At 40.9% G+C, this 14779-nt stretch overlaps 1 protein-coding gene across 15 annotated transcripts in view; it reads right to left on the bottom strand.

Annotated features, from left to right (window-relative positions):
- Window positions 1-14779, bottom strand: part of LOC124122833 (fasciclin-2-like) — a 140690-nt gene that overhangs the window by 9239 nt on the left and 116672 nt on the right. For 5 of the 15 annotated variants that reach the window (XM_048401929.1, XM_048401930.1, XM_048401931.1 and 2 more), the window contains one exon: window positions 245-422. In XM_048401929.1, the coding sequence (XP_048257886.1) occupies window positions 245-422 (178 nt within the window). Of the gene's footprint in view, window positions 1-244; window positions 423-5166; window positions 12119-14779 lie in introns of those variants that run through there. The other 10 variants (XM_048401935.1, XM_048401936.1, XM_048401937.1 and 7 more) reach the window with 7 other exon arrangements.

Consider the following 14779-nt stretch of genomic DNA (forward strand, 5'->3'; position numbering starts at 1 on the left):
TACAGCCGCCCTGACTGACTCCAACATTAACTACAGCGGCCCTGACCGACTCCAACATTAACTACAGCAGACCTGACTGACTCCAACATTAACTACAAAGCCCTGACTGACTCCAGAAGAGAATAAGTATGTTACAGACAGTTCATGTCATCAGACATTACACAAGCTGCTGGTTCTGATGCCAGGAAGCAGCAGCTGAAGACTGACCACAGTTTGCTGTCGACGGCCCTGGATTCACACTTACGTTGCCTCCGCATCGGCCCTTTCACCTCCAGCTTCTCCGCCCGCAACCTTGCCCTTGAGTGCCCACAGTAAGCCACACTGCTTGGTGAAGTAGAAGGTGACGTCGATGACGAGGAACAAGAGGATGATGATGGCGATGAGGATCCCAATAATGGCAGCAGTGGCCATCCCTTCTGTTTCTGAAAACAATCATGAGGTGGAGAATGTCAAGGAGTCTTATGCCAGTCAGCAATAGCAGGCTTGTTGCCCCAGCAAGGTGTCAACCCTCTAACCAAGAAAAACATGAGTTGGAAATTCAATATACCGTATTCGACGTAATAAGCGCCCCGTTCTTATAAGCGCCCATGGCAATATTTGCTAATATATTGGCCAGTGAACAATCCCAAATACCCCTTCCGAATGATCAATGTACACAAGACTTATTTATTCATGTATAATATGCACTCGTGTGTTATTTGCACCCTTAATTATTGGCAATTAAATTCTGAAAAATTATATCGTACATAAACATTTCAGGCTGTCAGCATAAATCACGAAATTTACAATAAAATAATATTCTAATAAGAGCCCCCTATTTCTAATTTTGAGAGCGCCCTGGGCGCTTATTACGTCAAATACGGTAACTGACTTTTATGAGAAGCATAGAATGAATTTTCATTTTGTGATCAACATGAAAAAGATTCAGAGTCTTATAAAGATCTGCAGATTTAGGATATTTGAAGGTCTTGTGATGGCAGAGACACTACTAGACCCGCCGATTGTCTCACTTACCTTAGACAGGTGCATGGACAATTATGTTGAGGAAAGAAATAGGGTTTCCATATTTCACAATATAATGTATCAATATGAATGTAATTAAATGATATTGATATGTTTCAACGTGTCACAAATCTTTAACCTTTTGTATTTTGCTGTGAGATGTCACAGGTGTGGGATACACCAGGTGTATAACAAGACCTACCAATGGAGCTGTTGTTGTTTGTTTGCTTGTTTGTTGTTTAGCGCCACACTCAGCAATATTCCAGCTATATTACGGCAGTCTCTAAATAATCAAATCTGGACCAGACAATCCACTGATTGACATCATGAGCATCGATCCACGCAATTTGGATACGAAGACATGCATCAACCAAGTCAGTGAGCCTGACCACCCGATCCCGTTAGTCGCCTTATGCGACAAGCGGAGTCACTTTTTACGACAAGCATGGGTTGCTGAAGACCTATTCTCCCCCCGGATCTGCACGGGAGCTGAGAAAGTCAACATTGAAACAAGATACTGAAGGCAGGTACAAGCAAGTTAGTGAAACTGACAAAACACTAAGCATGATTCCAGAGTCCAGTTGTTGACCCAGGACCAACTGGGATTACAGCAAGAAGGTAAGTGGGACAGACACATACAAGTAAACGAACCATGCACTGAGCGAGTGAGTGTGTGATATGAGAGCTATAGCACAAGTGAGTGAGAGTGTGATATGAGAGCTATAGCACAAGTGAGTGAGTGCGTGATATGAGAGCTATAACACAAGTGAGTGAGTGTGTGATATGAGAGCTATACCTGAAGTTAGTGTGTGATATGAGAGTTATAACACAAGTGAGTGAGTTAGTGATATAAGAGCTATAACACAAGTGAGTGCGTGAGAGAGTGAGAGTGAGAGTGAGAGTGAGAGTGAGAGTGTGGCATTGCAACTTTAGAATATCAAGGAAGCGCGAAAGGGTGTGTCATGACAGCTTAGCACATCAAAATGAAAGTGTCATATGAGAGTTACGGCACATCAAGGAAGCGCGAAAGGGTGTGTCATGACAGCTCAGCACATCAAAGTGAAAGTGTCATATGAGAGTTACGGCACACCAGTGAAGGAAGAACTGGTGTTACATGACAGTTACTGCACATCATGAAGGAAGAAAGGTTGTTACATGACAGATATTGCACATCAAGGAAGCGCGAAAGGGTGTTACATGACAGTTACTGCACATCAATGAAGTAAGAAAGGTTGTTACATGACAGATATTGCACATCAAGGAAGCGCGAAAGGGTGTTACATGACAGTTACTGCACATCAATGAAGTAAGAAAGGTTGTTATTGCACATCTAGACAAGAGGCAGATTCCAAGTAAACTTTTCCAAGCTCTCTTCAACTTGGTTCATATATATCAATATCTACTACATAACAATGGAGAGGTAGTTGTTTCCATCTAAAATCAACAGCAGCTATAATTTCTGTTGCACGTTATTGACAATAGAAGATCTCCTAGGCCCCACTGAACGTCCTGGACGAACACACCAAGTACCAAGTGTAAGAAGGCACAATTGGGGGACCAAACTAAACCCTGTACATGCAGAACATGGAATCCAACAGCTATGTACGCTTAAACAGGTGGTTGATGGTATGAGCATCAAATAAAACCTTCAGAGTACAAGTGAGTCAGTCAGGATTAACACTTTGAGGTTTTTCAGTTAAAACTGGTGTCGTCAGCTTTATTTTTCAGGAAAGCAAAAATAAAAGCATTTTTGTCACAAAAACGTGTGGGCATGGGTTAAACCGTGTGGGCAAAGATTAAACCGTGTGGGCATGGGTTAAACCAAGGCTCATAACTGGAGTGATCCCAGGATTCAAACACAACATCTGCAGATCCAATCATTGCCACTTCAACAGTGATGCCTTCTACAGGAGCATGAGTTTATCAACAATCGTGCCAATCAATCATACTTGAGTCATGTTCGAGTCTGCTAAACTAACAATGGCTTCAAACCTTTGTGTAAAGGCTCAGTAATTACTGAGCAAGTATTGTACGAGTACTCAGTAAGTACTTGTGAGAGTACCCAGTAAGTACTTGTGAGAGTACCCTGTAAGTACTTGTGAGAGTACCCAGTAAGTACTTGTGAGAGTACCCAGCAAGTACTTGTGAGAGCACCCAGTAAGTACTTGTGAGAGTACCCAGTAAGTACTTGTGAGAGTACCCAGTAAGTACTTGTGAGAGCACCCAGCAAGTACTTGTGAGAGCACCCAGCAAGTACTTGTGAGAGTACCCAGTAAGTACTTGTGAGAGTACTCAGTAAGTACTTGTGAGAGTACTCAGTAAGTACTTGTGAGAGTACCCAGTAAGTACTTGTGAGAGTACCCTGTAAGTACTTGTGAGAGTACCTAGTAAGTACTTGTGAGAGCACCCAGTAAGTACTTGTGAGAGTACTCAGTAAGTACTTGTGAGAGCACCCAGTAAGTACTTGTGAGAGTACCCAGTAAGTACTTGTGAGAGTACTCAGTAAGTACTTGTGAGAGTACCCAGTAAGTACTTGTGAGAGTACCCAGTAAGTACTTGTGAGTACCCAGTAAGTACTTGTGAGAGTACCCAGTAAGTACTTGTGAGAGTACCCAGTAAGTACTTGTGAGTACCCAGTAAGTACTTGTGAGAGTACCCAGTAAGTACTTGTGAGAGCACCCAGTAAGTACTTGTGAGAGTACCCAGTAAGTACTTGTGAGAGGACCCAGTAAGTACTTGTGAGAGGACCCAGTAAGTACTTGTGAGAGGACCCAGTAAGTACTTGTGAGAGTACCCAGTAAGTACTTGTGAGAGCATCCAGTAAGTTATCATGGTATAACATTTATACTAAGTTATCCTATAATAATTAGAATTAATCAAGTGCTTTTATGAGTTATCATGGTGTAATATTTATACATAGTTTATGCCGCTGTGGTTCTCCATTGGGATGATATACATCAATCATTGTTTATGTCACTGTGGTTCTTGATTGGGATCATATACATAAATCATTGTTTATGCAGCTGTGGTTCTTGATTGGGATGATATACATAAATCATTGTTTATGACGCTGTTGTTCTCCATTGGGGTGATACACATAAATCATTGTTTATGCTGCTGTGGTTCTCCATTGGGGTGATACACATAAATCATTGTTTATGCTGCTGTGGTTCTCCATTGGGGTGATATACATAAATCATTGTTTATGACGCTGTTGTTCTCCATTGGGGTGATACACATAAATCATTGTTTATGCCGCTGTGGTTCTCCATTGGGATGATATACATAAATCATTGTTTATGACGCTGTTGTTCTCCATTGGGGTGATACACATAAATCATTGTTTATACCGCTGTGGTTCTCCATTGGGATGATATACATAAATCATTGTTTATACCGCTGTGGTTCTCCATTGGGATGATATACATAAATCCTTGTTTATGCCGCTGTGGTTCTCTATGGTGCCCAGTTATGTTGATAGACGTGTTGTTATCATAATAGCATGTTTATGCCACTGTGGTTGTCAGTTGGGTTGATATAAAGAATTCTTCCTTAAAAGTAGCCTACACAGAGAAATGACAAATTGATTCTTCTTTGAAATAACTCTTTATCAAGAGAGTGAGTGAGTGAGTTTACGCCGCTTTTAACAGTATTCCAGTTATATCACGGCGTGTCAGCTTAATGTGGGAGGAAAGACTGAAGTGATGCAGGTCTCAGAAGTTTACCACTTTGGTGAAACCCATGAGAAGGGGTGCAGTGCAAACAAATTAGAAACATATTTGGGAGAATGGTGATTTGAACCCACATTCACAGGTATTTTGCGTGTCCAATGGACGCAACTCTGCACTGCCTTAGACGACTGGGCTGCCTGAGCCCCCTACTACACTAAAGAAATACATATCTAAAATTAGATCAACAGTTAACTGCACAAGAAGAAATTCAGGCAACTGTCTGGCAGACAAGATGTGCTGGGACTTATTCTAAACAATCATTGTGGCCTGGCAACACAGTTTGTTCCAGGGGAGATAATTTGTGGTTTCTATGTAGTTACCTCCCCTTGGCTATGACACTTTTTCCATTCTTTCTTCGATGCCACAGATCGGACATAATTCAGACGGACAAGTAAACTCCTCAGATGTAAATAACGACCATCCAAAGCAGGAATAATAATAAAATTTTTATTCAACTCATTACTAAATGGAAAATAAACAAACATGAAAATGTTAAATTACAAGTGAATTATGACAGAGAAAACTACATCGAAACATTCAACAGACATTCAACAAACATTGATCATAGAGAACTAGCTAGTTCATCAGCCTCGCATTACAGTACACTAAAATACATACTGAGTAAACTAAATGAGTGACTTTAGAAGCTCAGCATCTGAAAAGGCATATTTCTAGTAATTTGATAATTACAGAAGATCAACTGATGAACCGTGGACTACGACAGATGCCAATTCCGAATACAACATGCTGACAAGGTGAAAGTGCGGACTTGGAACATCTAGGTAGTGAAACTGTTTGGCGTAGACAATATGTAGATAGATAGATATATATATGCATACAATTGACAAGAGACACTTGAATAGTGTGTTCCGTGTAACGCACAACAGCCTGATGGAGTTTATACTGCCACAAACTCAAGCCACATCTAATACCTTGCTGTTTCGACAACACAACTTGAAGATACCATGGGAAACTCGGGACAACGTCTACGGTGGTAGGGTCATGAATCACAACATTTCTTCAGATGCTTAAATGATTTAAGTGTTTCCAAGATCAATCAAAGTTTGTTATTCTAAGCATGAAGATTAGAGTTGATTTGGATATGAGCGATGTTCCGGGATGACGATGGGGACTAAGGATGATGCTACGGATGAACCATGGCGATGTGAACAATGAGTCTAATGAGGTCAGACACTGTCTATTTGCAAAATCTCGACTTCAAATGTATGTCTAAATAAACCAAACGGCAAGCAGCAATTAATACGAAAACTATAGCACTTTATCTACATTGTAGATAACTGTCCATTTGTCAACAAACAAAATGATTTCTAGTCGAAATTTCGGGACTATTTAGATAGTATTGTGGCTTTGGTCTGTACAGACGCCACTGCCCAACTTCTGCTGTAAGCCTTGTTGATGGTTGTGCAGGCATACAGACAGCTTTGTGGAGCAATAATTCAAGTGGACAACACACTCTGAAAAGTTGTTGTCCGAGTTCAAGGTGTGACTGACAAGAAAAAGTACAGAAACATTTGGGGTTCTATTTTCTTCCAGAAAACCAAAGTTCTTTGTCTGAGACACACACAACGACTTGATTTCCGGTTTTGTGCAGGTTTTGTGCTCTGTAACCCACTGACAAAGGACAAACGAAAGGAACCTAATATGTGATTGCACGTCTTGCATAGTGGTGGAGAGAGAAGGTGAAGGACACACAAGACAGAGGCTACGACGGAAGGGGAGATAACCACCAACTAGAGAAATGTACACTCGGAGCTACAGTCAACTGTACAGAAACACTGTGTGTAGAATCGGACAGAAACAACGTAACACACTGTATGGTGAATCCACAATGAGGCTCCGGTGAGCAGCCACAGAGAAAGGTTCCGGAGCCCTGAGTATTTGAAGGGAAAGAAGCAGCAGACTCCAGACTGGGACACAAAATATTATAAACTGGTTACCATGGTAACATGATGACTTGTCTCAGCAGTGAGTCATGTAGCAATAACAACAGTAACTGGAAATCGAGGATGTCGACAGGTGCAGCTGTTTCCCAATAGCCACCCAAGGATCATCTCTAACTCTTAACAGACTAATCTTAACAAGGCACCCCCCCCCCCCTCCCCCCCAAGTTTAACTATTGATGACTCTCTCCACTGGTTCAACTATTGAGCAACCATTTTCCCCCTAGGTTCAACGACTGATCAACCATTTTCCCCTTACTTTCAATTACTGATCAACCAATTTTCCCCTTAGGTTCAACTATTGATCAACCACTTTCCCTTTAGGTTCAATTACTGATCAACCATTTTCCCCCTTAGGTTCAACGACTGATCAACCATTTTCCCCTCAGGTTCAAATACTGATCAACCATTTCCCCTCAGGTTCAACTACTGATCAACCACTTTCCCTTTAGGTTCAACTACTGATCAACCATTTCCCCTCAGGTTCAACTACTGATCAACCACTTTCCCCTCAGGTTCAACTACTGATCAACCATTTTCCCCTAGGTTCAATTACTGATCAACCACTTTCCCTTTAGGTTCAACTACTGATCAACCACTTTCCCCTCAGGTTCAACTACTGATCAACCATTTTCCCCTAGGTTCAATTACTGATCAACCACTTTCCCTTTAGGTTCAACTACTGATCAACCACTTTCCCCTAGGTTCAACTGCTGATCAACCACTTTCCCCTAGGTTCAACTGCTGATCAACCATTTTCCCCTCAGGTTCAACTACTGATCAACCACTTCCCCTTTAGGTTCAACTGCTGATCAACCATTTTCCCCTCAGGTTCAACTACTGATCAACCACTTTCCCTTTAGGTTCAACAGCTGATCAACCACTTTCCCTTTAGGTTCAACTGCTGATCAACCACTTTCCCTTTAGGTTCAACTACTGATCAACCACTTTCCCTTTAGGTTCAACTGCTGATCAACCACTTTCCCTTTAGGTTCAACTACTGATCAACCATTTTCCCCTAAGGGTCAACTACTGATCAACCATTTTCCCCTAAGGTTCAACTACTGATCAACCACTTTCCCCTAGGTTCAACTGCTGATCAACCACTTTCCCCTAGGTTCAACGACTGATCAACCATTTTCCCCTAAGGTTCAACTACTGATCAACCATTTTCCCCTAGGTTCAACGACTGATCAACCACTTTCCCCTCAGGTTCAACTACTGATCAACCACTTTCCCTTTAGGTTCAATTACTGATAAACCACTTTCCCCTTAGGTTCAACTACTGATCAACCACTTTCCCCTTAGGTTCAACTACTGATCAACAACTTTCCCCTTAGGTTCAACTACTGATCAACCATTTCCCCTCAGGTTCAACTACTGATCAACCATTTCCCCTCAGGTTCAACTACTGATCAACCATTTTCCCCTAGGTTCAACGACTGATCAACCACTTTCCCCTTAGGTTCAACTACTGATCGACAACTATATTCTGCAGAACCATTGACAGCGTGGCCTGGTATGCTCTTCATCAGCTGACCTGCACTTAGAGGAAGAAACGGCACAGACTACAAGACAGACATGAAACCAGGATTTCAGAACCAAGAATTGATCCTACAAGTCCGAAAGAACGGAACATGAGGTGTGAATGTTTCCCTGTGTGGCCCCTCGTGGGCCTGGTGAGGCAAGAGCTCCATGATGGTGAAACTGTCCCATGTTGACTGTCAACCTGGGACAAATCCAAGGGCTATATCTAGTGTTGTCCACAACTTGATGTTAATACTGAATATTATCCGAGGAGTAGAAACAATTTTTTACAAGAATGTCAACATTATTGTAAAACAAGCCTGACAAAGAACCAGATACAATTCCAACTATAATCATTTTCGTTCATACTGCGGTAACATCAGTACTTCAAAGAAGGTATTTTTTTTTTAAAAAAACATCACACACCATGATTTTTTCATTAAATAAAGAATGAAGCTCTTCAAGAATTTAAATGTTCAATTTCTGATCAAACCAACTAAAGAAAAATGTTCACTGGTTGATCAAACCAACCTTGAATTTTCTGATCCAATCAAGTAAAGACAAATGTTCACTGTTGGATCAAATTAACAGAGACAAATGTTCACTTTCTGATCAAACCAACTAAAGACAAATGTTCACTGGTGGATCAAACCAACTAAAGACAAATGTTCACTGATTGATCAAACCAACTAAAGACAAATGTTCACTTTCTGATCAAACCAAGTAAAGACAAATGTTCACTTTCTGATCAAACCAACTAAAGACAAATGTTCACTGGTTGATCAAACCAACTCAAGACCAATGTTCACTTTCTGATCAAACCAACTAAAGACAAATGTTCACTTTCTGATCAAACCAACTAAAGACAAATGTTCACTTTCTGATCAAACCAACTAAAGACAAATGTTCACTGGTTGATCAAACCAACCTTTAATTTTCTGATCCAATCAAGTAAAAGCGAATGTTGACCGATTGATCAAACCAACTAAAGACAAATGTTCACTGATTGATCAAACCAACTCAAGACCAATGTTCACTTTCTGATCAAACCAACTAAAGACAAATGTTCACTTTCTGATCAAACCAACTAAAGACAAATGTTCACTGGTTGATCAAACCAACCTTTAATTTTCTGATCCAATCAAGTAAAAGCGAATGTTGACCGATTGATCAAACCAACTAAAGACAAATGTTCACTGATTGATCAAACCAACTAAAGACAAATGTTCACTTTCTGATCAAACCAACTAAAGACAAATGTTCACTTTCTGATCAAACCAACTAAAGACAAATGTTCACTTTCTGATCAAACCAACTAAAGACAAATGTTCACTGGTTGATCAAACCAACCTTGAATTTTCTGATCCAATCAAGTAAAAGCGAATGTTGACCGATTGATCAAACCAACTAAAGACGAATGTCTGCCAGCCGGTTCCTCCTCCCCATCGGGTGGAGATGTCAGCAGCACTACAGTGATTACGTCTAACAAGCTACTGATAAATACATCATGAAAATATTCCCCGTCTGGCATATGGACTAAGCGTATGGAATGTAATGCCAAACTATGACACTAGCTAAATATCAAAATAACTACACAGCCAGGTGGCCAGGCATTGTTTTTACAATACTGCTTCAACGTTACAGCTTTCCATGTACAGAACTAGTGACAGATCAGTGCAGATTGACGTATCAATACATTCCAGCTGATACTGAAACATTTATACACTATAATATACAGAAATTCCAAATTGAGTCAAGCCTGAATGTTTAACTATAATCAGCGTTCGAAATACCTGCCTGCCCGACCGTTCGAGACGGGCTGATTTCAACTCGGGCTGCCAGATTTTCAAATCCCCCTGCCCGACGGTCGGGTTATATTTCATAGGTGAAAATATTCTAAATATTTCCCGATGATAAGCATTAATTCACATGTAAAGATGAATGATAAAATGTAACCAAATTGAAACCCCGTTAGCTTTTAGACAACCTAACATTTAGCGATGCGCTTTTGCTACAAGCAATCAGTTTTCATATTTGTAATTAAATTATCCTGAGAAACATATGATTATAGTGGGCAGGCAGGTTTTGGTCAGGGCTGGCAAGTATTTCAGCTCGCCAGTCCTGTGGTCTGGCTGAAATTTTTGGGAGTTTCATACGCTGCTATAATACCTGATTCCTGAACAATAAAGATTAAAGGTTGCTGGGAGATGGTGAAGTTGGTTAATAATATATTATATTGAGGGAAATCTACTACCAAAAACAAATCTCGTTACCATGGAAACTCTAAATGCATCTCATTACCTGTCAGAATATTGTTGTAATAATACACTAAATGTTAATTGACATTCTTCAGTCGATATATCAACACGGGAACCTCCCACAACGACAGCCCTCAGTGTCAAGAAACTCTCAATAATGCAGCCGCCCTAGTCCAAAGACAGGGTACACTTTGCAGTTTTCTTATGAAAGTTTCCAATAGACGATCTGAATAGTCTTAAGTAGCACACAGTCACATCTGAATCGTTTGTCGTAAGACCAACAGCTTCCATGAAGCCAAACTTTGTCATTCTCAATACATCTTCAAACAAAAAAGCTATCTTCGGCAAAATATTTCAGATTAAAATATCTTGTAATATTTTCTCGGACCTGATTTTGAGAATACCACAACCTTCAAGATTATAAAGCATTTATTGACTGTAAAAAGATAAAATAAAGAAAATAATTAAGTATTGAACAATGGTGACCTTTCAAGTAGAGTTAATAAATCAAGAGAAATTATTTTGTCCATATACAAGCTAACAGTGTTGTCTAATTTGGTGAGCTTCATGTGTAGACCGTTGTTTTGAATAAATATTCTCAATTTGACAACATTCCCCCTCAGTTTCACTGATGGTTACACAACACACAAGACGACTTATCCCCAAACATTGTCCTCCCCAATGACACGATCTCACCAAAATACACACACCGTCACGGTTTAACCATGATACATACTTGTAAATATTCAACACTCAAACAAAACATTGTTGATAATTAAATTATGAAAAGAATATTTATCAGCAAATATTCAACACTGAACCTTAACATCTCAGAGGTGTGATCGAAACTGGTTACAAATGTGACTTGATCTAGCACCAAGTACTCAACACTGATACATCCAAGAGCTTTTGATATTTGCGTTTAAAACCAATGACATCATATATGGCACGAAACGAGTACCCGTCGCCGTAGTCATTCCACATCAACATTCAGAGGCCGACAATGAAAAATACTTGCTACACACACTGATCCGACTGCAGTAAGCGTAACATACATACCACTTAAGGTGACTAGGCTGTTGAGGGTCGTTACAGGTTGATTAACTTTATTCATTACAATACGAGTTGCTAGATGGACATGTACCTGTGTCAGCGGCAAGGTGGAGGTTGATGGACAAGGACCCACTCGGCATCCACTTCAATTGGATTGAAATAGATGCCAAAGGTTTGAGTATTGGAACAAGTGGAGCCGATATTTGAACCAGGCCTTCCCTTCACTGCTGACACAGGTAGTTACAAAGCTGTCAGAGCTAAACTGTCAAGCACTGAGTAAAGGGCACACATTGTAAATCTGTGGATGTCTTTTCACACTGCACGTTGTGCCATTATTGGAATGATTGATAGATAGATAGGGAGCAGGTGCACGATGTTCCAGTATCTCCGGCTCAAAGATAATCTTGATGTGCACCTCGCGTTCACTCTTTCATTCGTAGTTGCCCTGCCTATGACGGAGTGGGGAGGCGGCCGTGACGTCGCCATTATCAGCATACAGCCAGACTACGTGCTAGAAGGGCAGAGGACACAACCACCAGGGATGACAGGCTCACGTGCATTGAGATTGCGTTGTCGGTCACGGGAACTGAAAGAGCCAAATAAAAAACAGGTGAGATGCAGCTCGGAATAGTGCGGTCCCACCTAGGGGTGGTGGGTGTGGCAGGGTTGGTAGGGGAAGGGGTGTGGCACTGCATCCCACCTAGGGGAAAGCAGGTGAAGCCATGGCGCCGACGTCCCATTCAGGCAATGGGGAGAGCAACATGAATTATCCGTGGCTCTGTGGTCTCAAACGGGGGAATCGACAGGGCAGACTGACACGGCTTACCCGTGAGGCAGGTGGGTGTGGCATTATGGTCCTTCAAGGAAGGGGGGTGGGAGAGTGGCATGACTTACCAAGGTGGAACAAGTGGGCGTGGCACTTTGGACTTACCAAGGTGGAACAAGTGGGCGTGGCACTTTGGACTAACCAAGGTGGAACAAGTGGGCATGGCACTTTGGACTTACCAAGGTGGAACAAGTGGGCGTGGCACCTTATTCCCATCCTGGTGGGGGGAGGTGACACGACTTACCCAGGGTGGGGGAAGTGGGTGTGGCACCTTGGTCCCTACGAGGGGGATGGTCAGTGGGAAAGTGGCATGACTTGCCCAGGGGTAAGGAACGGGGGACCAATTGGACGTGGCAGTAAGTCAGTTTGGTGGTTCTCAAGAGCTGGGGTGCAGCAATTGGAACTAGGTGCTGGGGGGGGGGGAGATTGTGCAGTTTCAGCAAGAAGACAGGGAAGGGTGTAAGCTGGAAAATGGTGAATGTATGGAAAACAAAAATTCAAGCAATAAATAAAGGTCTTGCAGTTAGTGAGCATTAAACATTATTCATGTTAATTAGTATGTGCTGGGGGATATTGTGTGATGTCTTTACTTAAATTTTGTCAGCCTTACAAATTTAGCCATCATTTGAATTGAGTGCAAATTATCACTTTGTTTTAATTTGTCTGTTGACTAATAAATGTGTACCTGTGCTACTGTGCTATTATCATGTCACTATCACCATTTGTGTATGATTTCCATAGCAACCATCACTGAAAAACAGCCTACCTGAGACGACCCTCATCTCATCCTTATCTGTGTGGGGCACTTGTAGTGATAGGCACAAAAGCTGTCTTCTGGTTTCAAAAGACATTTTGAACACTGCACAAGGCACAATTACTGATCACCAAAGAAAGATTATAATATACTGAACCAAAAATGTTTGGAATCATGAATATTTTGGGGATATTTTTACGAAATTTGTCTTTTCACTACAAAAACAAAAATCTCCTTTAAAACATCCATGATTCCTTGCTCCTTTTGTTCAGTATATGGTGTCGATCAGTAGAGTGAGTGAGTATGGTTTTACGCCGCTTTTAGCAATATTCCAGCAATATCACGGCAGGGGACACCAGAAATGGGCTTCACGTATTGTACCCATGTCGGGAATCGAACCCGGGTCTTCGGCGTGACGAGCGAACGCTTTAACCACTAGGCTACCCGACCACCCTGTTGATCAGCAGAACTATCTAAGTATTTCAGCACACATTAGGCAAACAAATTTGGAATAAAACAGCTGTTTTTTGTTTTTTTTAATGTTCTTGTTTTCTCAAACTCATGGGTCTCTTAATAGTTCATTTATTGCAAGTGGACAAAACAGTAAGTTCATTGTTTGTTGGTCAGGTTGTCAGCGGCACAAAAGTCACCCCAGCAACGCAATAACATCTGGATCTGTAATAATGTCACTCGGCAAACTTTCATTCTAATTTGGGAATGTCTACTGATTTTTTTTACTCCAGGGTTTCTATTTTGATGGGTTTTTCGACTTTTCATTGGGTTACCAATACTTTTTCACTCATCTATTCATCACTCTATTGGGTTTTCCAAAAAATAAGTGAACATTTTAAGATTTTTAAAAATTGAAATAATGTTTCAGATGTATATAACTGTTCTAAGTATATAGGCTTGACTCGGAAAGTAAAATAGCTGGTAATTGTGTTTCAGAAATTAGCTCCTTTGTACGCATGCTGAAAAATCTTCATTGGGTACTTACAGTGATGTTTTTTTTAAATTGAATTTTTCATTTAATGCATGCGTTTCTGTATGCAAGTTAATTGAAAGTAATTGGGTTTTGAATATTTTTCGAGGGTATTTTACGCAAATACGCTGCTTATCTGTAGCTCTGACCCAAGGTTCATGTGACATGCATCTCACACCCAAATTCCACCATACTTCAGTCACTTATGCATGTGACATTTACTTATGAAAATCAGCAGAATAAAATGGAGGACTAGTAATCTTGAGTCCTTGTTTTTATCAACTTGCGTATTATGACTTACGGGTAGAAATGACTTACCACTTGTTTTGTTTGTTTGTTTGTTTGCTGTTTAACGCAACACTTAGCATTATTCCAGCTATGTGACGGCGGTCTGTAAATAATCAAGTCTGGACCAGTCAATCCAGTGATCGACATCATGAGCATCGATCCACGCAATTGGGATACGATGACATGCAGGAACCAAGTCAATAACTTAGGAGGAGTGTTTAGTTGACTGGCGTAGTGCTCTAAATTTAACTACGAAATAGTTTTCAGAACTTGACATAAAGTATATTATAAATATTTTAAGCCTCATTGTGTTTGCAAGGTTAATATGTGTATATACTACTCAACTTCTGACAGGGATATTTATGCTGTCCAGGGCCCAGTTGCACAAAGCCATCTT

Source organism: Haliotis rufescens, unplaced genomic scaffold (assembly GCF_023055435.1).
Source record: "Haliotis rufescens isolate VD_foot unplaced genomic scaffold, xgHalRufe1.0.p SCAF_24, whole genome shotgun sequence".
NCBI classification, from domain to species: Eukaryota; Metazoa; Mollusca; class Gastropoda; order Lepetellida; family Haliotidae; genus Haliotis; species Haliotis rufescens.